Below are 22,871 nucleotides of genomic sequence, written 5' to 3' on the forward strand. Positions count from 1 at the left end.
ACGTGCAAAGGTGAAGGCATATACAGTGGCACAATAGGACATATACAGAAACTTCTTACCTGATACGAGCACATCGAGAATTTCCGAATCAGCGAGTTCGTTCGACAGCACAGTAAACGATATTGCTGCGGATTTCCAAATGTCAGTTGAGTCTTCACAAATATTAAAACCTAAATATTTATAGCTATTCACATATTTCGAGTTTCACCGCAAAGAGTAAGCTGTGGCAAACACATTCTTGAACATTTTTGGGCGCAAGCACATACACACAGTATTTTTCGTATTATAAACAATGTCATGTTCATTCGCTATTTTTCACATGTTTAGTAGGACCTGAAGGCCAAACGGCGTGGGTGACAAAAGAATCATATCATCAGCATATGCTATGTGGTTCATACTACTTAGGTAGCGACAGCCAACACCAGTGTTATCAAGGCTCACAGACAAAGAATCAACATACAGATTAAACAAAAATGGTGAAAGAATGCCCCCCTGTCTGACCCCATTGCGAACAGTGAAGCCACTTGTAACGTACTGTCCCCATTGCGTATGAAATGATTGTGTACCATACCATTCCACGAGAAGATTTACAAGGCAAGCATCCATTCCCCTACGCAAAAGCTTGTCAAACAATTTCCAATGATTCACTCGATCAAACGCCTTTTTAGCATCAAGAAAGCACAAGAACACTGGGCTATTGTTTCGCAAGTAGTACTCAGATAATTCCTTTACAGCATATATGGCCATGTCAGTAGAGTGTGACGGCTTAAAACCAAACTGATGGTCACTGGTACAAAAGACGTCACGGCTACGATTTAAAACGATTGACTCCAGCACTTTGGAGCTGACACTCGCCAAGGCAATCGGTCGGTAATTATCCTTATCAGAAATATTCCCAGTTTTGTCCTTCACTATGGGAACAATCACAACTTTGGTCAAACTTTTGGGCAGGTAGCCATGTTTTAACATCATGGTGAAACACAAGGACAAGTGGGTGAGACACATATGACCAGCATGCTTAAAGTGCTCTGCACTTAAGCCATCATGACCACTGCTCCGTCCTGACGCCAGGTCTCGCAAAGAGTTAGACACTTCCTGCACAGAAATGTTACGCACAACACCCATGTTCTCTCTCACTCGATGAAGTACAGATTCCTTTAACGTATCATCACAAACTGAATTCAGTATACCAGAAAAATGGTCTTTCCACATGTGTGCAATGTCTTTCGTCCCGCTCACAGAATTCACTGTTGTAGCAAGAGGAGGGGAGCTATTCAGATTTCTGACCTCCTTCCAAAAGGAAGCGGGATCACGTGGGTACCTTGCGAGCTTATCAGCTAAGTTCCTAGCCCGAAGATCCTTATCATTGCGAATGCACCATCGCAGGGAGTATTTGAAACGAGCCTTTGCTAAACGCAGCTGATCATAGATGTAGCCGGTCTTGGGCTTTCCGACAATAGCCCACAGACAATATATGTCACCAAGCGTCGAGTGAGCCTTCTGTACAAACTCACTCCAGCCCGGCACCGGCTTATGTCCGCCGCGCACCTCTCTAGCTATACTGTGGCGAGATGATTCATGCAAGCAAGATATTATTTCACTATAATATCTATCAATATCTGAACAGTGATCAACACAGTGCGTATCGCTACAATTTAGAACATTAAGAGGAGCATTTATCTCGTTTAGCCTTTCATTCACACCCGCAGTGTACAGTTCAAGGCGTGCACGATCGACCGTTGACCAGTCAACAACCCATTTGAAATTCTCTCTGTCTAGGTCATCTGGCGTTACTGAAACCCCACTGGGGATCCTGAGCTCAGCAGTCATAGGGAAATGGTCAGAGCTAGAAATAGAGTAGCGAATATCGATTGCCTGAATTAGCCCATACGCACCTTTCGTGCACACAATATGATCCAACCAAGACTCTGTACCATGAGCGTCATTTACATGAGTCACAGATCCCCTTCCCAGGAACACTGGATCAGCAACAATAAGGTCAGACTCCTGGCAAAATGAATCTAGTTCTTTACCAAAAGAGGTCTGTCTCTCTATATCAGCATTGAAGTCACCGAAGACGAAAACGTAGGGGGAATCAAACTCATCAATAATTGACCTAATTTTACCGAGAGAAAATACAAACTCATCAAAATTATGAGTTGCGTTATAAGGCAAATACACTCCCAATAACAGCATTTTGATACCATTAAAACAACATTCCAGTCCAATTATTCTCCGATCATCAAAACTGATGGGTTTCACCTGAGATGTTAAGTCCTTTCTCCACATAACTGCTACATCACCGTACGGGCGTCCTAGCACAATACCATCGGATACATCAATGGATGAAATTCCAAATGTCATGAAATCTTTGTGCAAGGTATTAAGGCTGGGAAGATCAAAAGGATAGAGCCAGTGCTCCTGCAACAAAACTATATCTGAAACATCGCAAAGCAATTTGATTCCTCCAATGTTACGTTTAGAAGACTGGCAGTTATATGAACTTATCCGCATCTGATTGTAAAATATGTGGGACAGTACAGCAAGAACCAGACAGATGGAGAGGACGCCAGAATAACAAGTCATCGAGAAGATACAGGTCTACGGGGCTCCGATGAATCGGGATCAGATCTTTTCACGAAATAACGGCGCACGAGAAGGCCCTGTGCCCATATCTCTGGTTCCAGGACGTCATCCACTGACGGATCGGTCACATCGAGACGATAGGATTCATAAGAGTCATACCTAGTCTCCAGTTTGGTTGCCACCACTTCTGACGCTCCTACCTGCTCCTTGGCATACTCCTGCAGAGTGACAGTGTCTGTGCCAGGTGGGAGCCGAGATACGAAAAGCGAGACGCGCTTCACAGACTGAACAGCTTTGATCACATTTGATTTTTGGAGCCCAACTACACTTTTCGCTGGCATAACTTTGCCTTTCGGTTTCGCAGCAGCCACCTTACCTCGCTCAGCAGGATTGGTACCGCGCTTAGCCTTGTTGGCAATGTTCCAGCCCTCCTCCGTTGAAGGCACAGGTGCAGCAGCAACAGCAGCGTATGACGCCGCCGCCGCCGCCGCCTCCGGCACCCTACCCTCTGGATGGGCAGGAAGACGCGACTCGCCAAGCTCTGGCGCAGATCCAGGCGTTCTCTGGGTGGCGGGGTGTCCTCCAGGACGGGTCGAAGCAGTCGGTCCTTCCGCGCTGGCAGTGGCAGAGGTCCTCTCCTGAGGGACCGGTCGCTCGGGAGCATTCAGCGTCGTCAGACTGACCCGGCCGGCACCAGCACCGGCGCACAGCACAGTCTCGACTCTTCGCGACGTCTCAGCGCTCACCTTCAGCACTTCATCAACAGTGGACTTCAGCTGAGACATGTCCATCTCCATCAACTGCTGTTTCCTGAGGAGCGCGCTCACATCGATGCAGTCTATCGATATCGGCGGCAGCTTATCAAGGTTCAGTGCGACGAACCTCGGCAGGTCACCTCTGTTGCATTCAAGGATCATCTTGAAGATATCTTGAATATTCAGCTGTTTTTTATTCTGCCCACGACGATTACCAGCCTTGACAGAATCATCCACGTGAGAACAAAGAAGACTTTTTGCAGTTTCAACTTCATCGTCATTAAAATTCTCGGAAATCAGGCGCACTAGTGTATCCTGAGGTATACTGTCGACCTTATTCAGCATGTAGCACAACAGTTCGTTGATAATTGTTGTCATTTTACGAACTGCTTGCTGCCTTTTTCAAAAAGAAACTTCGATTTTTGCGCTAGCACTGATAGCCGAACTCTTGGATCCCACTAAAGAAGAGGCTCAGACCAAAGAGGTATATATGCTGTTTCTCGTGATCTTCAAAATTCGAGCAAGAAAATTGAGGATCTCTTGCTGGAAAAATTATGCAAAATATGTTTTCACAGCGAAAAACAAGAAAATTAAATTAATTAATGCATCTAAGCCAGTTCATACTTCCAGATGAAACAACAACCATTAGGAACACCAACATCTAAGCTATCTTCTAATCTGCATTTCAGACTCTAGTTCCATACCATTCAGCAGAATTTACGCTATAATTACGGAGCATTCAATACCACGTCCGACTATGCTGAAGCGTCCCTTAGGTTTTTCCACAGGATTTAGACTTTTTACTTTCTCCCTCCCTTTCTCTCTCTCTCTCTCTCTCTCTCTCTCTCTCTCTCTCTCTCACTCTCTCTCTCTCTCTCTCTCTCTCTCTCTCTCTCTTCTCTTCACTTATCTCCTCTCCCTCAAGCTGACCTGTGTCTGATATTCTCATGAGTTCATGACAAATGATGGAAGGCGTACTCCAGCCATCTCATGAAATCATCATGTTCAAAAAACAGCCAACACGGAGCTAGAGTGATGGATGTACAAGTTAATCTGGTGTGACAGCGCAGCTATCTCGTAATTACTGAGTGCAGGGAACCGCTGCAATATTACTGTCGTCATTAAATTCAGTGAGCTGTGCCAAGCAATTTGGGTTTGTATTCATGCATTGACCTATGGGTCCCAAGTTGATTTGTGCATTGTGACTGCCTCATAATTTGGTCGCCACGTCTCCGCTATATCAGAAAGCCGTCATGTGTGGAGCTCTAGGAGTCCTGCGGCTCCAGGGGAGGCCGAGGATCCTGGAAGCGCTGTCGGGTGTGAGGTTCGACCATTGGTCGGTCGGACGGGTCAGCAGCGGTGGGAGTCGACCTCTGAGAACGGGCCGTCCCCCGGGCGATGGGGACTGGTCGTCCTCTCAGTGGTTATTTCTGCCGACATTCACTGGACTGATGTGTTCATTAGCGGACGAGCGAACGGGCCGCGGCAGCCGTGTGTGGTCGCATACAGGTGGATACGGCTGGCTTCCCGAGCTATCAGCCACTGCCCGTTGCCGTAAGGCACTGTCACACCTGTCACTGCTGTCACGGCTGTTACTCCTGCGGGGTAAAGACTGCCACTGCTGTGTCACTGCCGCGCATTGAAGACTGCTTTGTGCTTACAGCACTCAGGATGGACACTTAACCTGATATCGCATGTATTGACTGCCAGGGCCCCCTAACTGAAGTACTTGCAACACAGCAAACAGCCAGGCTGCAACTGCTTTAGCATCTCGATTAACAGCTTTATTATTGTGCTTTACGGCCTGAGCCTTGTTCATATTGCTGCTCACCTGCCCGCACGAGGTCCAGCGCTGAGGTTTACTGCCGCTACCAAGCGGTGCTGTGCACGGTTTAACGGTTTACTGCCAACTTAGGGGCACCTTCGGCTTATATTTAGCGGCCCTGTCAGCTGCCGGCTGGGTCGAACGACAGCGTGTGCGCGATGGCCGCGTCACCCCTCGTCTCCTTTCACCTTTGTCCCGGCCGTTGCTCAGGACCTGCCTGCTCCGTGTGGCGTTGAGAGGTCTGGTTTGGTCATACAAAGGCCGACAATAGATATACGGCGTGGACATCGGTCTGTTTCTCGCACCGGGTTGGGAACAGGTCGAGACGGGTGGGCCGGACTGAGAGAGGGCCTTCTTTTACATGGGAGTAACATCGAGCGTTGGTGGTTTGGAGCCAGGAAAAGGAGACTTGGGACACAGACACTGGTGTTTCTGAGTCCAGTAAGGCATCCTCTTGTTTGTTTGTTTGTTTGTTGGGGAGCTAGGGGCGCGCCGACTACAATCCTAACTCCGCAGGATAGACACAGGAACTAGCCTCCCGTCTACTACCCCTATGCTCCGGTAGAGCAATGGAGAGCAGACAGACATAAACACCAGTTGTCTACCAGTGCAGTTGCTTGAAGCGGGTGGATCAACTCAGGGCAGACAAACGGAGACACCTTTTCTGTCCTCCTGTGGCTCTTAGACACAACCAGAACGATGAACGGAGCGAGTCCGGTAGCGGAGGCGAACTAATAATGGACATCGGCTGTTGATCCCGACAATCCTGCCCCTGGCGTTGTGCAAAAAAAAGAGCTTACAGACCGTACTGAGAAACACCAATAAGGAAGAAATACCAGCTACTAATCTCCTCAAAGAATATCCCTGCCAGTACGACAATATGAGCACGGAGCATTGAGTGGTAACTGGTACGTCTTACGGGTGGTTTTGTCAGTTCCAGGATTTGGAAATCCGCCAACGGCCAATATTTGTCTTTATCGCTAAGCTTACCCAATACCCATCGATCAGTGGTTGAGACATTCACACACCGGTGCTATCGTCAGTATTCAGCCGACAGCAATAACGGTCTCATATCGGCCAAACTTGATTACCTTGTCCTCTGAGCTACCATCCGTCTTGGTTACCGTAGACATTGTCGTGGACACATATTTGCTCCGCTGTAACCTTGATCGTTCTTTTATACTGACTCGTACATGCAGGGTGCTACGGCCTTAGCTCCTTCGCTGTATTAAAGTGGCCTTCAATCGATATAATCATCTAATAGCGAATAGAAATAACCGCTTTGCTTCGCGGCCGGTAGTTTATCTTCCCACCAATAGATGTCGCGGTGATCGAACGCCTGGTTGGCTATGCTGCGCCGCATTACTCCTCGGCTTCCATTTCTGTCCATAGATGTCGTGCGAGGAGTGCCTGAATAGGTATGCTGTGCCGCATCGCATGCACACCGCTGGCGCTGGCGCAGTTGCGGCGTGGCCGGGGATACATTGTATTCGGGCGTGGGAATGCATGTATTCCTAGCGCAGTAGTCTGGCCCGGGCAATCCTTTGTAGACATGAATCGACTTCTATGCATGTGGTATGACAGTTTGACGTTTGTGAAAAGCGATAATGTGAACACATATATGTATATTGCACAAACCGGTTTCGATATCACTTCATCAGTGTGCAAATATATAAATAAAACACACAAAATACACAAACACACAAATTTTGTGTGTTTTATTTATATATTTGCACACTGATGAAGTGATATCGAAACCGGTTTGTGCAATATATATGTGTTCACATTATCGCTTTTCACAGTTAGGTTAGGTTAGGTTAGGTTAGGTTAGGTTAGGTTAGGTTAGGTTAGGTTAGGTTAGGTTAGGTTAGGTTAGGTTAGGTTAGGTTAGGTTAGGTTAGGTTATTAAGGATACCTGGCTGGTCATTCTATCACTTCGCTTCCCGATACCGCTCTCATCAATCCCTCCCCGACAGCAATTATATGATGTGTTTTGTCCCACGGCTTTACAACATCCGGTGGCTTCTATACCGCTATTATGCTTGTCTGTAGTACAGGGAATCTATTATCCACGTCAGTGATAATTTGCACTAATCGGCTTTGTTTCTGTCACTCTGAAATGCTGCCCTGCTACATACTGCGGCTAATGCATCGCAATGTATAATCCTGTCAGGCTTACAATGATGGTCGTGTAAGCGAGGTATACTGCCACCAGCGTCAATAAACCACGTCGCACAAACACGGCAATATCACTCCCCCTCCCTCCCTCCTCCCTGTGTTGCAGACTTTAAGCGCCGCTGCCGCAGCCTGGTCTGGGAGTATTTCGAGCGCATCACACCGTTCGACGCTCGCTGTTTGGTGTGTGGCCGCGTGTTCCGTCAAGGTGCCTCTGGTAACACGACCAACCTGCGTGTTCATTTGCACACGCATGACGTGTACCTGCGTCCGCTGGCGGCGGGTGGTGGGCTGGTCGGCGGACCGACGGGCAGCGGGGTGGGGAGGGCCAGTCTGTCCGCCGCACAGAGTCAGCTGATACAGATACAGATAGAGGACGTGAGTCAGGGGACCCTCAAAGTGGATGGTAGCGAGTAGCGACGGCGACGGTGGGCAGGTTTTGGGCGGTGGAGTTGTGACTGTCAAAGAGGGCCAAACACAGCTTGATGTAGGGCTGGGAGGCTGTGTGTGAGAGGTGGAGACGACAGATGTGAATGGATTGGAAGGACTTGGGTCGTATGGGTTATTGTGTGTTTCAGAGAGGGATAAGAAAAGGTAGTTGTCTCTGCGAGACTTCGAAATATTTATGAGGGGTGGGAAACAATGTTCCCTTGCTCGATCATGTTAGGCCGGCGGAGCCAACGCAAGATGTTGCAGGTCATGGTTTGAATGATTTTGTTTTGTGAATATTAGGCATGTACATATGTGTTAAGGACCAATAAATTTAGTTGTGCTTTTTCTTGTTTTCTAGCTTTCATAGGCCATCGACAAATGTGAACCGCCAATCCATGTTGATTGAGTGCTGAAATAGACATCACTGATGGCTGAACTTGTGTAAATGTATGCATTGGGTTCATGTGGCTCAATGTGGAGAGTGTCTGACTCTTGAGCTGGTGAGAGTCAAATCTGCTGCCATTTGCTTCTGTGGTGGATGACCTCCAGTCAGCCTGGCAGTGATCGTGTCACATGGAGAGCATGTAAAGTCAGTTTGAGTGGGGTGGATTGAATCCGCTTACGCCCCGATGCGTTACGCAATAAAATTAATTCATTATGCCGCCAATGAGAAATTACTGGTCAGTCGATGAAGCCTACAGATGAAAGCTTACAGAACGTGGGTTAGGCCTCTGAAGCCAGCCTCTATTCGAAGCTTCTTTGCTATTATTTCCTGGAATGCCATTATTATGTGATGATTTTATAATAATTAAATGATTTAAATTGAGTGAGTAAAAGTAATTTTCGATAGCAGTTAGTTGACAGTTTAGGCTTGGAAATGCGTATAATTTGTCAGTTGCTATCACCATTCCAGCTATCATATTTGACATGAACCAGTTGTATGGTTGTCTTTACCGCAAATGCAGATTTTACACCGATGACCATATTCGGGTTGCCCAAACGTATTGAAGCAAAAACACCATGCAACATTGCTTAAAAAAACTAAAACAAAAAACACCATTTTACTTTCTCAGTGGCACATGCATATTACCATCGGCTAGTGTGACCTCATCACATTTTCGCAATGTGATATACGTGTCGGACGTGAGCACATATTTGTGCGCGCGTGCCTCCACTAACCTGAATCACATTTGGCTCGGTGATCTGCTTTTGTCACGTCGCAGAAATGCTATCGTCATGTGAACCTTTCCTAATGTTCTTGTGTGGTGTTCACTAAGGTCAAGGAAACCTTTTTTCGTCAATCTGTTTGACTTTATACGCATTTGCAGGTTTGTATGCCTTTATTTTGAGACAGTAAAATCAGCGCAGTGCGTAGTGCTCATTGGGCCTATCTGTGTCTGTATTCCTCAATCGGCACAAATGAACGCGTTTTCCTTGCAAGAATATGGGGACGCCAAACAATCAAGATATAACCTTTCTTCAGGCTATAATAGCAATAATGATGAAATGAATGGAATGGTTCGAGTTTCTGCTTCTGCTTTCCTTCTGGTATAAATATTCCATGTAGTTTTGTAGGTTTCAGCACTTAGTTACAGAAAACCCAGCAAATCACGTCGGTTACGTAACGGCCCCCCCCCCAACAGTCACTGCACCCGGATACCCATCAAAAGAAAAATGATCGTGTACCAAATATATTACAGTATATCCTCTACCCTTTCAGCTTTCACGTGCAAGCAGCATGGTAGCTTTCACTTATGCGATAACTGGAACTTGACTATACGACGCTAGCCTATAGGTTAACATGCTCTTGTGCAGTTACGTATGCCTAGGTAGGTAAGTACCTTTCAAAGCGTGCATGATGTCCTCTGAAAGGCAGCGAAAACATCACTTACGTCGGGCATGATGCGTGACGTGTTTTTCCATGCCATACAGACTGGACTGAACATAAGCGAAATATGGGGCACCACAAAATCCGTGAGCTAATAGCTTATGTCACATGCCTCACCGGGATCCATACCGGCAAGGCATGCCTCTACAGACTATGTCTAATAACTTTTTTAAACCAACTATATTGCCTCACAGTCACTGCCGGATGCGGGCAGATGGTATAGATGAATCCAACGTAGCACCTTCTTTATATTGCTTCTTTGGTGTCTTCGCTGGTTCAGGTGGCTTTGACGTCAATACACAGTGTAATAATAATATACATCTGAACGCTTTTATCTACCATTTTCTGCTATGATCGAATTTGGTTCAAATACTTTTATTCATTAAAACAACTGTTATATCAGAATGTTTCGCCCGAGTCCTTGACTTTATACACCCTGTCCAAAATATGCATGAGTTCAGTTATAATAGCTGGTAAGAATGCAATAACGGGCCTTGTTTCAGCGGAAGGTGAACTCGATGGGGGAACACGGTGCTGGATAATCTAATAAACGGCTGCCTCCTGAAAGGAATTTCTTGGATGCGTTCAACATATGATCCAATTAAAGTTCCCGGGACCGTCTTGTCCAGAGGTCCGCTATTTGTAAATATCGTGCATACTTAAGGCCTACAGTAGTTGACGCTCCCTATGGCATTAGCTTTTGCTCAATGTCCAATTGCATGAATAACCCAGATTATTTCCTAAATGTGCTCATCAGCATTTTTCTTGAGGTAGATACGCAAAAGCCATTTTTACGACAACCATCTTTTTAAATTGACTTAATTATCTAATTAAGTTGACCTTGTATATTTCATTAAATGTTATGTACTGGTGTGGCTCAGCATTGTACCTGTTGCCGGGACTCTGGGGCATCAACTTAAAAAAATGAAAGCATGTCGTTGTAACAGATGTGAGAGCTACCGTTTGAACAGTGTGGGACTTTGCCCGGTTTTCGCAGTTTACCGCTAATGAATACGGATGGTGTGATGTCTGGGGCCCACTTGGTAGCCAGGTGGATTCCATCAGTAACGCTCGGCATGGGTTGTGGGTGGTTCGCGAAGGTCGACTTCCCCGCAGCACCGGAAGAGTCCACCCCCGACCAAGTCATTGCTGAGTGCTGGTCACACCCACGGTCACTGTTAACCAGCGTCACTGTCACTAGTGATTGTGATAGGTCACTTGATTGTCACTGAGAGACATTAGTGAAGACTTCAGCGGTCACTGGAATTAAGAATATACGCTGTTGTGCTGACCGGCCCCTACGCGCCGGGTCGGCCGCCGCCGCGCCGGCCGGCTCGGCAGTTCGCGGCGAAACGACGACGACGCGGCGCCGGATTGACGTGCATTGTGTGACGAATAATCAAGAAATAGACATTCATCAAAGAACTCTTTTGGTCCTCCGATTCATGAAACGATTGGATTAGATACGCAGACTCGAGTGGATGACCACGAACCACACGAACATTTTGGTCCTCCGGGTGACGAGTTGGAATAAGTGCAACGCTATATGTGACGTATAGGTAATGCAATGAGCTGTAGGCATCGGTGATTGTTGAAAGTCACTAAGTCAATAGCCACAACTAGCAGTCACTGGCCGTTGTTGAGGATTTGGTCTCCGGTGCACGTACTCAGCATTGCTGCATCGATGATCAGACGGCTCGCAGTCGCAGCGGGGGCCAGCTCTGGGTTAGTGCTCGCTTGGGACAGGAAGACAGACCTTTATGTTGACCTACAAATGCATGTCACACTGGACTGCTTAGTGGATGTCAAATTGCTCAATTCCAGCTGATTTGATGGCGCTGACGGCTCAACTTAACTCATTCAGCCGCAACTGCTCTATTCTTGGAAATCCTAAGAGCACTATTAAGCTCAGTCCATCATCTGAAATGCAAATTAATAGGAGGACGGATTCTTGGAACGTTTCCTGAAACTGTTCCATTGTGCAAAGCGGCTTTAATGGTTTGCGCGGCTACGAATTCCTGAAAACAGTTTCTCAACAGCGCGGCGATAGGGCTAATGCATAGAAGTATGCCGATTCCCTTTCCATGTGTTTGACGGCTGAAATACTGTTTCTTACAGTGGATGAATGCTGTGCATTTAGCCCACCAGACTTCGAAATGTGCTGAATGCTCTCCGATTCACGGCGTTCGATAGAACATAGACTTTTGGGGTAGTTCTGAGCTTTGAAGTTCTGTAACTGAATCTCGATAACCCAGATTTGTGGGTCTGAACTGATCAGTATGCATGACCCAGCCTTTCGATTCTCCCGGAGTGTTGCCGAACGTCTGGAACTCGCTCGTGATGCACCCGATTACAGACTCGATGGCTTCCGGCGCATCGGAACAGCCGGAAACACATACGTTAGAATCTAATTTCTCATTCTCATCATTTCCTGGCGTGCGAGAAAAGATTGTTTATTACGCAGAGCCGGTGCGGTACCGTAAACGAGAAACAGTGTGCTGTGTTTGTTCCTATCAAAGTGGAATCTTTCACGTGCCTTGCATGCTTGAAAAACATCATGGTTAAATCAGTCGACGGCCCATGTCCATTTACGATATGCTATGCGTCCGATGTGAATTATGTTCGTCTCAGATAAGCTTGTTCTGCGCTTGATTTTACGCTTGGTGAGTTTTGTTACGACTCGGATTATGAAATACACGCTATTCGGACCAGTTGCGGGTGATTTAACTGTGAATTCAACACTGATGCACTTAATAAAACAAATAAATTAGACTAACTATAGAAGGAAAGATAACGGTTCAAGTGCACTCAGCTTCAAAGGTCTCTGCTGTAATCGCCTTTGGCAATCAAATTGGTGATCAATGGGTTGATGCGCTTGCGCCATCCGCCACGATTCTTGCCTGGCATACGCTCGTGACACTGCCTTTCTTATCATCTCTCTATTCCGTACCGACCGTGCTTCACTGACGGTCGCTGACGGGCTTCGATGAGCGCAGTGGGGCGAACAATGTGCTGCAAAGTTTTCGAACCGGAAGAAGAAACTTCCGCTGATTGCCTCGGTGCTGCAACAGGGTGTTGGCGATTGCATGCAGTTTTATCAGAGTTGAGATAGAGGGTTGCATGTTTTCGGGACTATCGTTGACTTGGATAGGTGTCGAGAAGTTGTGGCCTAATAGAGCAGTCAGTTAACCGTCAGCACATTTCTTCTTTTTGCACTTGACCTGTGTATTCTGGTTGGTTTAAAAGAGAACTTTAGGCTGGCAGAATTACAAGCGAAATGACATTTTGTTCTTGTTTCGCTTAGCCTGTGATCGAAGGCTTCCTGAACTGACAAAGTAACAATGCGCACGCAGCACACTCATGCACAATAGATGCTACTCGTTATTTTTCGCAAATAGCGTTGATATCTTAGTTACAGCTGTGCTCAGATTAGGGGCGCAGCTGATGTCTTTTACTTTTTCAACTGATGAACATTTGTTTCTCTAAAACTCAAAACATGTATGTCCCCCCTCTCCTAGGTGTAATTGAATTGCATAATTGCTTATTCGCTGCCTTTTCACAATTTTAATCATGCCTTTCTGGCCTCTTGCAGCAAATCTAACTTGATATTCAAAACAGAATACCCAGAATCACTTTCCTGAGTCGGATTTTCGTTTTTGCGGCACTCTGCGCCGTAAACAGAACGTCAATCACGCCAAAATATCTCTCCTTTCGCGACAATCGTGTGAAAGTGTTTATGCATTTGCCGCCTTTTATCGATGACACAATATGGAGGTAGCCAGTGGGATTTTCTCGCTGGGTCCAGAGATGTATGGTCCGGACGGGTAGTCGGCGTATTATGTGCGCCATCGACCCAGCGGAGCAGCCGGAAGACGGGCAGGAAGACTGCCAGCTGCTAGGTGTCGGCTCCAAACAACAGACTGCGTCGTCAACAGGGCGGGAGAAAAGGCCCGGATAACCAGCGCGCCGGCCTCGCAGACGCTCCATTACGCGGGCTGGCCGGCGCGGTGGAGGTTGTGGGAGAGGTGTAATGCATTTTAGGAGTAATAATTGACTCGCATACATTTTCTGATGTGTTTCCATAAATGCAACACTTGATCATTATAATTGACATTACGTGTATGTCCAATGCCCAGTGTACACACATCTATCATCTATGACATGACATAAAAACACACACAAAAACACGCTGCTCATTCACTCACTCAGATGCTACCATACTACCCACCCGGCTCTACGTACCCCGACACTGCGTCCCGTTTCATTTCAGCCAGCAGCGATGCGTAGGTGGCCAGCCGATTGGGGCTGGCCACCTACGCATAATTTATTATAATTTAGGTATAGTTTCTTTTGTCCAGCTTAAACGTATTTTATGGCCGTGTGTATATCATTTGGTTTTTTAGACAGTATTTTTCTTTCTGTATAGAAATGTTCCACTAACGGTCTGGAGATAACAATTAATCCCAACTGATCCCTTATTTATCTGGTTTTAATGTCGCGTCTTCCGGCAATACCAGGCCGTTTTATCATCCGGCCAGTGAAAGATTACGGCGCAATGTCACATTGTTCCGTCATTCTCGCAGCGGCGGCCAATAGCGCGGCGCCTGCGGGCCACATTTCAGCGGCCGTCGAATACGGCGGCAGCCTCCGTGGCCCGCGGCGATCGGCGCGTCGGTCCCGACGACAGACGAGCGCCGGCCGCGCCGAGGGCAGGTCGACTCCCGGCGGCGGCGGCGGCGGCGCTATGTTGGTGTCGACCCACCACCAGGGGCAGCACGGCACCAACGGCACCATGACCGGAGAGGAGGCGCTCGGCCTGGCCATCGTGCTGGGTAGCAGCTTCAGTATCGTGGGCGTCGTGTTCAGCTTCATCACCTACAGGTGGGTCAGGCCGCCGCGCCGGTCTGTCGCTGGCGCTGGGGGCATGGTGTTGTGCCTGTGTGATGTGAGCTCTGGGTTTGTGTGTCTAAACTAATCCTATCCGTGTTACTGTGATCCAGGAAGGGCTGAAGACTAGCGGGATGAATTGATGACTGATGGAACTACTGAGCCTTTTGTTCGGTGTTACAAATGTGAATGCTTCGGTTTGACTGCTTTTCATAGACATAATCGACTTGGTGCAGTTGTTTTCAGCTCGACACCACTATCTCTGCTTCTCGTGTCATTTCTTATGTCGTCATATTCTGAATATTTCAATTTAGAACTGAGTTTCCAGCTCTGGAAAGCCAAGTTTATCATAGCTTAGTGAACACTGCAGCTGGCTCAAGTTCTTAAAAATAATTGCTTGACTTCTGCTAACAGAACCGCAATAGTGCCACGTTCGCAATAAGAAATTCATGGGATTTTCTAAGCGAGATCCCCGCGAGCTGGTTGAGCAGTTCCCATGGGGAGGTGCGAGCCTAAAAGTTGAGACTCTGACTTGAGCGACTGGTGCAACTTTGGCACCAGCTGTCGCCACTCAGCCAAACCGCCTGTGATCAGATGGCAGCCGTCACTACTTGTGCAGTAACACTGAACGAGCGGGCCTGCCGGGGGAATTATGTAGAGAGGCCGAGAAAGTTAAGCTGATTCCACAGTCCGTCACTTCTGGGGTCGTGCCTTGGCATCCGGGAGGGTGTGTCACTGTGTATACTATAGTGTATAACATGTCGTGGTATTGGTGTATATAAATCTTAGCCGGAATTTTTAGGGACCATCACTTGCTGACAATGCATTGAGCCTCTCTATTTACCTCTCGTTGTCTCCTCTTTGTTTGAGACTGGGCACCTACCGGCGTCTGAATGTGAAGACTGAGAAGTGTGTGAAGTGTGAATCGTCTCGCTAATATTAACCATTTTGTGAGCCTTCCTTCGGGGTAAAACTCCCATGAAATTGAGGTGATTAATGAACTGGGGATTGCCTGGGCTTAGCTCATCATCGTGTTCCTTACAGAATACATATGTCACAAGCGTCCATTTCCATTAATTTTTCAAGCCATGCCTTAACACGCCACTTACGACTGTGGCGGTTCTCTGCTGGAAGGGTAGACTGACCCGCAGCGCAGCAGTGTATTGCGGCACAGTCTATACGTTCCTTGCGCAGCAATCGGCATACACTCTGAAGGCGTGCCACGCACAGGTCAAGCTACTGTCGGAAGTCGCTGAAACTTTTACCGCGGCCTAAACACAACTAAAAGATGACGTGTTTCTATCATCTGATAATCATCTATAAAGTAGCTCTCGAAAGCCGAAATTCAAACAAGGCTGTAACTTTAGGTTATTGAAGAGGTGAAGATACAAGCATGTATTCCAAAGGGAGTATTACATATGATCGTCATATATCCTCAGTCATTATGAAAGTAGGCACATAAAGGTAAATCGTTGTCTATGTGCTCATTAACTATATAATCAATCTTCCTAGATTTTTGACAACTTCATCAAAGCGGATGTAAATGAGGCATACACATATCGGATTATTCAATCACTCGCTGTCCACTGTACCCGCCCACGTTCCAATTAGTTCCTCATTTCTAACCCGCTGACTTCTTATAGCATCCATGCTACAGCAGCGCTTTTCATTCATCTCCCATAAGGGCTTCGGTACCGTTGCCGGCCAAATTGGAGACCTCTCCGGGATGATCCTTTTGTCGGTGGCTCTGAGTGCTCGCCCATGCCGCCGGTCGTTTCTGACAGACCGTGCCGGCAGCGAACTACCTCGGAGCTCCGCAGTTGCCCACTTTGGCTCGACTCGCAGCACTAACGAACTGCAGTCGCCATTGACCAAGTACAAAAGTTGCTCCGTGGCCGGCAGCTGTCGCCCCTCGTCACGTCGGTCGTCGTCACGTTATCAGTAGAGCGGCGCCTCTGGAGTGGTCGCCGGTCGCTGATCAATGGGCCAGCGCTGCATTAAACATGTCCGAGAGTTGAGGCACTGCCACTGAGGTCGAGGGGCCGCGCCGCCGCGCCGCCTGTCTATCCGTCATGGGTTGACGCCTTTGGAGGTCGCAGGCCCGCCACTCCGTATAGAGACGCGACGGGTCGGAGCGGGGTAAAGTGCCGGTGGCTATTCCAGGGTGGCAGGGAGATTGGTGAATGGAAGCCGTGATCAGCAACTCAGAGGTAAGCCAGGTAAAAGCAGGAATGTGGTGACATTAGAGGGGATCCAACCAACAGTAGCATCGGCAAATCGTTCATGTCGAGAGATTGACACCCACAGGTAGACACAGATAGAAAGACTTTAGAATTGATTCGAACATATACCTTAACGCAGTCTTACACCTGTGCCGCATTGCGAATCAATTTGTATAATGAGCGCAACCTTCGATTATGTAAGCTAACCCGTCATTCAATAACACAGCTGCGAACGACGAATAGCATCGATGAACTTATGTTACGTGCTGTCATACGAACTTTGCTCACCGGACAGATCCGATTTAGGCCGTCTTGACAGGTAAATGAGACACGATTCCCAGTTAGCGAGAGTGTCCCTGACCTTTGGCGAAATGCCAGTGGCCAAAGTGCGGGCGGGCACCGGAGCGCCCAGCCAGGTATTGGGAAGGTCGTCATATATCCCGGGCTACGAAATTTCCGGCAAACTGCGGCCATTCGCTAAAGAAATTGGCGCGGTCTGTTGCAAATCATGCCATACTGTTCGTTTGAACTTTATATCTGCCGTAAAACTTCAGTATTGGGATCGGTATTGAGCTGCAGGTCCTCAGAGTTTTGTTGGCACCGGTATCATCAATATTGATGGATGGAGAATACTGGCCGCTGAATAGCCTCACACCGCCAAATATTATTGTTAGTGGACGTGGTCTAATTAACGTGTTGGTTTTGGTGGCAGTAAAGCATATAAAATGTTATTAGACACTAGATCAGTTGTGATACTTCACTAGCAAAAAATAATTGTCTCTTTGGTACAATATGTTCATGCTGGTGATGTTTTTATTCAAATTATTACTCATGGAAACACGAAATCCAAAGATTAACAACAGTTATTACTCGGCATAAAGCTACTGTAGATATTACGTAATGTTTGTGCGTACCTATCCTTTTCTAAAAATAATTGCTCACTCCATCATTCATAGTGTATTTGGTATCTAGCGCAAATTATAGCGTAAAGGGCTATTGTCTACGATTTTACCGCATTTATTTATACAAATGACATTTACCTGGCTTGCCATCACGGAAAAATCACCATCATCTGCGTTAACCCCTGTGTCATCGCTGCAGCCCTTCCCTCACGCACAGCTTTTGCCGCTCTGAGGAGGTTGGTATGATGACTTCATTAATCATTCACCGCTCCACGCGCCGGGCGGGCGTGCCTCCGTCCCGTGGGGTTGAGACCCTCACCGCCTCCGCCGCGGCTGTCAGCAGTCGTACCGGGGTCACGTGTGGTAGTGAGGCCCGGTTCAGACGACCCTCCGCCGCCAGACTGTGGCACACTCCGCTGGTGCTGAGGTTGCGGTCAGGTCACATGATAACGGATAACCACCACCATATGTCATGTGATTTGATTGTAGTTTACGTGACATAAGGTGTCGTTCGATCAATTATCTCAGTTTATTTTCGCTTTTCTTCGGACTTTGGAGAGAACGCCTTGCTTGTGATTTATTTTACGTTTCACATGCGTGTCTTTTAAGCATATGAAGAGTACCAGTAAATCACAGTATCTATTGGCATGCCAATACCCACTTATGCATCATGGCCTATCACGGCTACCTATGTATCAGGTTTCGAGCTGAAGTCGCCAATTTTATCTATTTGTATCCTAACACACCGGAAAACTGTTATTTCCTTGAGCCATAATTGACCATCGATGATTCCGAAAACCTCTTCCCAGAAGTTATTGGAACAATTTAACTGCTGCTGCTGCTGGATCTGGTGCCATCTTTTATTGGTAATTGGCTTTAACAGCGGCCACCAGCCCAGCCAGAGGTGCAGGCGTTTGAGATTTCTACCGCAATAGATAAATATTTTCGTCATATTGCTGTGTGGAGCGGTAGTTCGACTTTTACAGCCCAGTCGGTGGTCAGATTCAATTTCCAGAAGTAGTGGAATCATTGGCTATCGGCGGCTTTACATATTTGTGATCGGCGTGGGGGACTGGACGGATCTGCAAAACAAATCTCATTCCATCATGTTGTTGGCTTATCATAGTTAAGCTTCAAGCCAGTTTGGTATATCGATAGTATTATCCAGTAGCAAGACAACACCCATTTTTATACGTTTGTTACACAGATACATTTACCTAACAGCAGACTTTGTTTAAGTTGCTCAAATCAAATAGTAAGCTACTGCATTTTTGGTAGCGTGATAACGACCTGACATGAAGGCATTAATGTTTCACCGGGATATTCCACTAATGGGGCAATAACAGTCTCAATCTGTAAAATGGCCAGCACGATCCAGCTATTAACTATATACGAGTACATACGTGCAGCAGAAAGCCGTCCATTTACATTCAATTAAGATTGCAGCTGAATCACCGTTTCACACAACACACAATGCCTGAAGTCATGTTCGGCGTTATGACTTGCTCTTTGCCTTTCTTCAACGACACATACTTTTTGTCATCATTAACTCCGAATGACACTTTTAATGCATTTCGTACCAATTATCCATAGCAACTTGCTATGGTTTTGACACTTCTTCGTGCTAATGTTCGGCCGGCAATATTGATTCCTGTCTCCATTTTCTCTCTCTCTCTCTCTCTCTCTCTCTCTCTCTCTCTCTCTCTCTCTCTCTCTCTCTCTCTCTCTCTCTCTCTCTCTCTCTCTCTCTCTCTCTCTCTCTCTCTCTCTCTCTCTCTCTCTCTCCTCTCTCTCTCCTCTCTATCTCTCTCCATGCTGTTGCCTGTTCCTCATCCCACATCTGATGTGATAACACCGTCAAATATTAAAATGCATCAGCATGCGAGAACCATTTATCTTGTCCAACGAATGCGGTGTCTAAGATTGATGGTTGAGCAACAATGTCCCTGTGAGACGGTAAACGGTGCTCTGAAGAAAAAGAGGATCGGTCTGACGTGCATCACAGTGCCAGAGGCGAGGCGACACATCGAGACGTTATACACTTATCGAACCGGTCCGTAAAATAGGTGATAGCTTTGTGTATGAGTGTTTGTGTGACAACCTCATTAGGGCCTGCATAATACAGACTATAGTGAGTTTTCAGTATTCCACTTTGGAATGATAATTAGGACTAATTCAACATCAATGTGCTAACACTCGTGCTAACTTATGTTTGGCTTTGAATGGGTGCGCGAAGTTTGCTCAGGCTGTGTTAATCAGCGTGATACAATGGAACAACGAGCAAACCTAATCTGGCAAACTTCCCAAATGAGCAAGTCATTATTCGAAGGCAGTCTCTCGGCAACTATTCGAGCATCGCAGAAATTCAGCTGTCCGGATTGCATCCACCTTGTTTGTAACGTTGCAGTCGTCAATCAGAATACACGACGGATTTTGTCCAGCTGGGTCCTATATCGCATAAAAGTAAACACGTTTCAGAACTTCGAGTGAAAGCCATCGTCCAATTTCACAAAACTACAGCAATTTCTTTGTTTTTGCTAGTATCTTACCAGTCCTTATGGACATAAACAGACACTCCTCCGCGGAGATTGCATACTTGTTTTCACTTACCGAATTTATGTCTTTTGATATATCAGTCTATTAACCAGCGGAAAACTTTTTTGGACTGGGAATCGATCATGCAGCAGCGTTTGTAACGAACTGGACAACTTGACCCACACAGGTACCTATTTTCTGATCAGCATGATGCGCTCACGACCATCGTGGAATGTGGAGTATTCATGACTATGGGAGAGAAGACCAAGATTGCGGTAGTTACTACCACTGGACCCCCGGCTCTCTCAGCCATCTTGTCTTCTCGTCTTCTTCCAACTTTCTTCTTCATCCCAAACGACTGCCACTCATCACCACGGCTCTCCAAATCCCACCTCAGTCCTCCTACACTCCACGCCCATCCACCTCAGCGTGCTATGACTGACGCCTGCACCCCGGGAGACCGACCAAGCCGGTGTGCGACAGAAAACTCCACTCACACCTCCCTGTCCTCGAAACTCGGCCGGTTCCCAGCGCCGTTCAGCGCTGATCGTTCCAATGGTCGGCAGTTGAGCCTGACGAGACGGCGACCGCCAGCGGTCAGCGCGCCACTAAAGAGACCATCTAAATCCCGCTCGCGTGCTCCCTCCCATTCAGAGAGAAGGGCTCCGCGCCCAGGATTCTCTTGTCTGGCTAACGTATGTGCTTAGGCACGATTCATCTTGATGCGGTTCAAAGGGCTGGCGTTGGGCAAACGCCTTCCCATATGTCTATAGTAATTAGACATGAACGGGTTTCCTGGCTTAATAAAATAACATATTTGACATACTTTTGCTTACGTAACCAAGCTTGGGGTAAGATCAGGCGATAATGGGCAGAATGTATAGACATTTCTAGCTTCCTCCTCCTGCGTTAATCGAGTTGGTTTGTAGGTATTATTTTTCGCGAAGGCGCTTTGTATGCTCCGTCGTTAGCTCGCAGCGATAGCCGACGAAAGGTGTCAACCTCGAGCCCTCGGTACGGTGCATACGTATGTGGCGGCGTCACCATTGACCGCAGACCCTCGCCGCCCCGCCCCGCCCCGCCCCGCCCGTCCGTGGAGGTCGCCGGTACCGGTGGGTATCGACGAATGCCGTGACGGGTCCGTCCCCAGCCACAGCGCCGCGGCCGCCACTGGCTGGGGACGGTGCTCGCCGGGCAGCAAGTAACGAGCTCGTCGAGCCGCGTCGAACAGCGAGAGGCGCCGCCAATCGTCTGGGCCGACGCGGTCCAACGAGCTAATAAGTGCCGGTGCGCCGCGCCGCGAGCCGCACCTGAACGATGTCGGCCTTTCAGAGAGGGCCCCTCCGCCTCCACCACCGGCCTCCGCTGTAAGCGCCACTGGGCGGGCTGTTAATTAAAACGCGGCATTACATGCGCTGATAAGCGGCCTTCTTCCTCAGCGAGCACTGGGAAGGCACGTGACACCCCACAGCAGTGTTCTGCCCCGAATGTGATCTGCGGGAACGCTATGTACTTACCTAGTAACCTTCCATTCTTTTTTTTTTACAATGCATGCTGTTCAAGCTTCCGATTCTTACGAAGGAAGTGACTAATCACTACGTACTTGTAACCTGCAAGTCTAGCTGTATGAAAATAATCGCATAGCCACTAACTTGCGAAGAACATGTCGCAATCAATCCACGTCCCGTTTTCGTGCTTCCTCTCTGGTGTCACATAGCACACGCGACCTTTATGACCCTCCATTGTGGTACCGAAGTGCGCGAGCATGCAACCCTACTACCGCCTTCATAGCGAGCACTGGACTTTTTATCCTGTCAGAGTGCAGGGTATAAATGTAAAAAATATGAAATTGATGGTGCTGTTTGCACGATGATTGGGGAGGCGTCGCCCATTTGTCGCGGGCTGTTTACGGAGGATCGATGTTCTATATCGTCGCCGCCGCTGTCTGCACTCGACTGAAGCAGGGGCTCAACTCAATAGAACACCGACGCCAGGCTGTGAAAGGGACTGGAGCGCAAGCTGGCGGCATTGTCTAGCGGACTGTGCGATGGGAAACGTCCTTGGCTGATGCTTACAAGTCTTCTCGCGTATTAGCGGCTGCCAGGATGATGATGGTTGGACATGGATAACGCCCTAAATGGTTAAAAAAAAAGAGTTTTGGTCTAAAATTTATATTTTTTTCTTATATCAAGCGGCATCAATTCGTCATTTACTCAAAATCAGTGTCCTTTTCAGAGAACCTTTTCCACTTTTGTTTAAAAGTTATGAACTTTCTCTCTTTTTGTTTAAATGTCATGAACTTGCAACAAAGCCATGATATTAGGTTGTTGTAAATATCAAGCTATATCATGGCGATGTTAGATGTATTGAAGCTCATATTTCTTATGTATGCGCCGCCCCGTAATCAATTCTGAAATTATGGATGCGAATGCTGATGGCAAAACTGGAGCTTGTCTGGCAGATGAAAGGCATGTTATCCAATTACTTTTTCCATTTCCGCCGATATAATCGCTACTGATCTGAGGGCTTGGATCTTTATTGGCTCCAGTTCACCAATATGAAAACGTTTACGTGATATGACGCACCTCAGACTGCAGATCTGTGTGCGGCTGACGGGCCACGTCCAGACCGGTGCTGCTGCTGACTGAACACAGGGACCTGTCC

At 47.4% G+C, this 22,871-nt stretch overlaps 1 protein-coding gene across 1 annotated transcript in view; it reads left to right on the top strand.

Annotated features, from left to right (window-relative positions):
- Nucleotides 1-14,071: 14,071 nt before the first annotated feature.
- The window catches only part of LOC122368555 (cadherin EGF LAG seven-pass G-type receptor 1-like), a 51,426-nt gene continuing 42,626 nt past the window's right edge, over nt 14,072-22,871 (top strand). Inside the window, exon 1 of the mRNA XM_043342576.1 lies at nt 14,072-14,542. Within this exon, the coding sequence (XP_043198511.1) occupies nt 14,154-14,542 (389 nt within the window). The 5' untranslated portion in view covers nt 14,072-14,153. The remainder of the gene's footprint in view (nt 14,543-22,871) is intronic.

This window comes from Amphibalanus amphitrite, unplaced genomic scaffold (genome assembly GCF_019059575.1).
Source record: "Amphibalanus amphitrite isolate SeventyFive unplaced genomic scaffold, NRLGWU_Aamphi_draft 000957F_arrow, whole genome shotgun sequence".
In the NCBI taxonomy this organism is placed as follows: domain Eukaryota; kingdom Metazoa; phylum Arthropoda; class Thecostraca; order Balanomorpha; family Balanidae; genus Amphibalanus; species Amphibalanus amphitrite.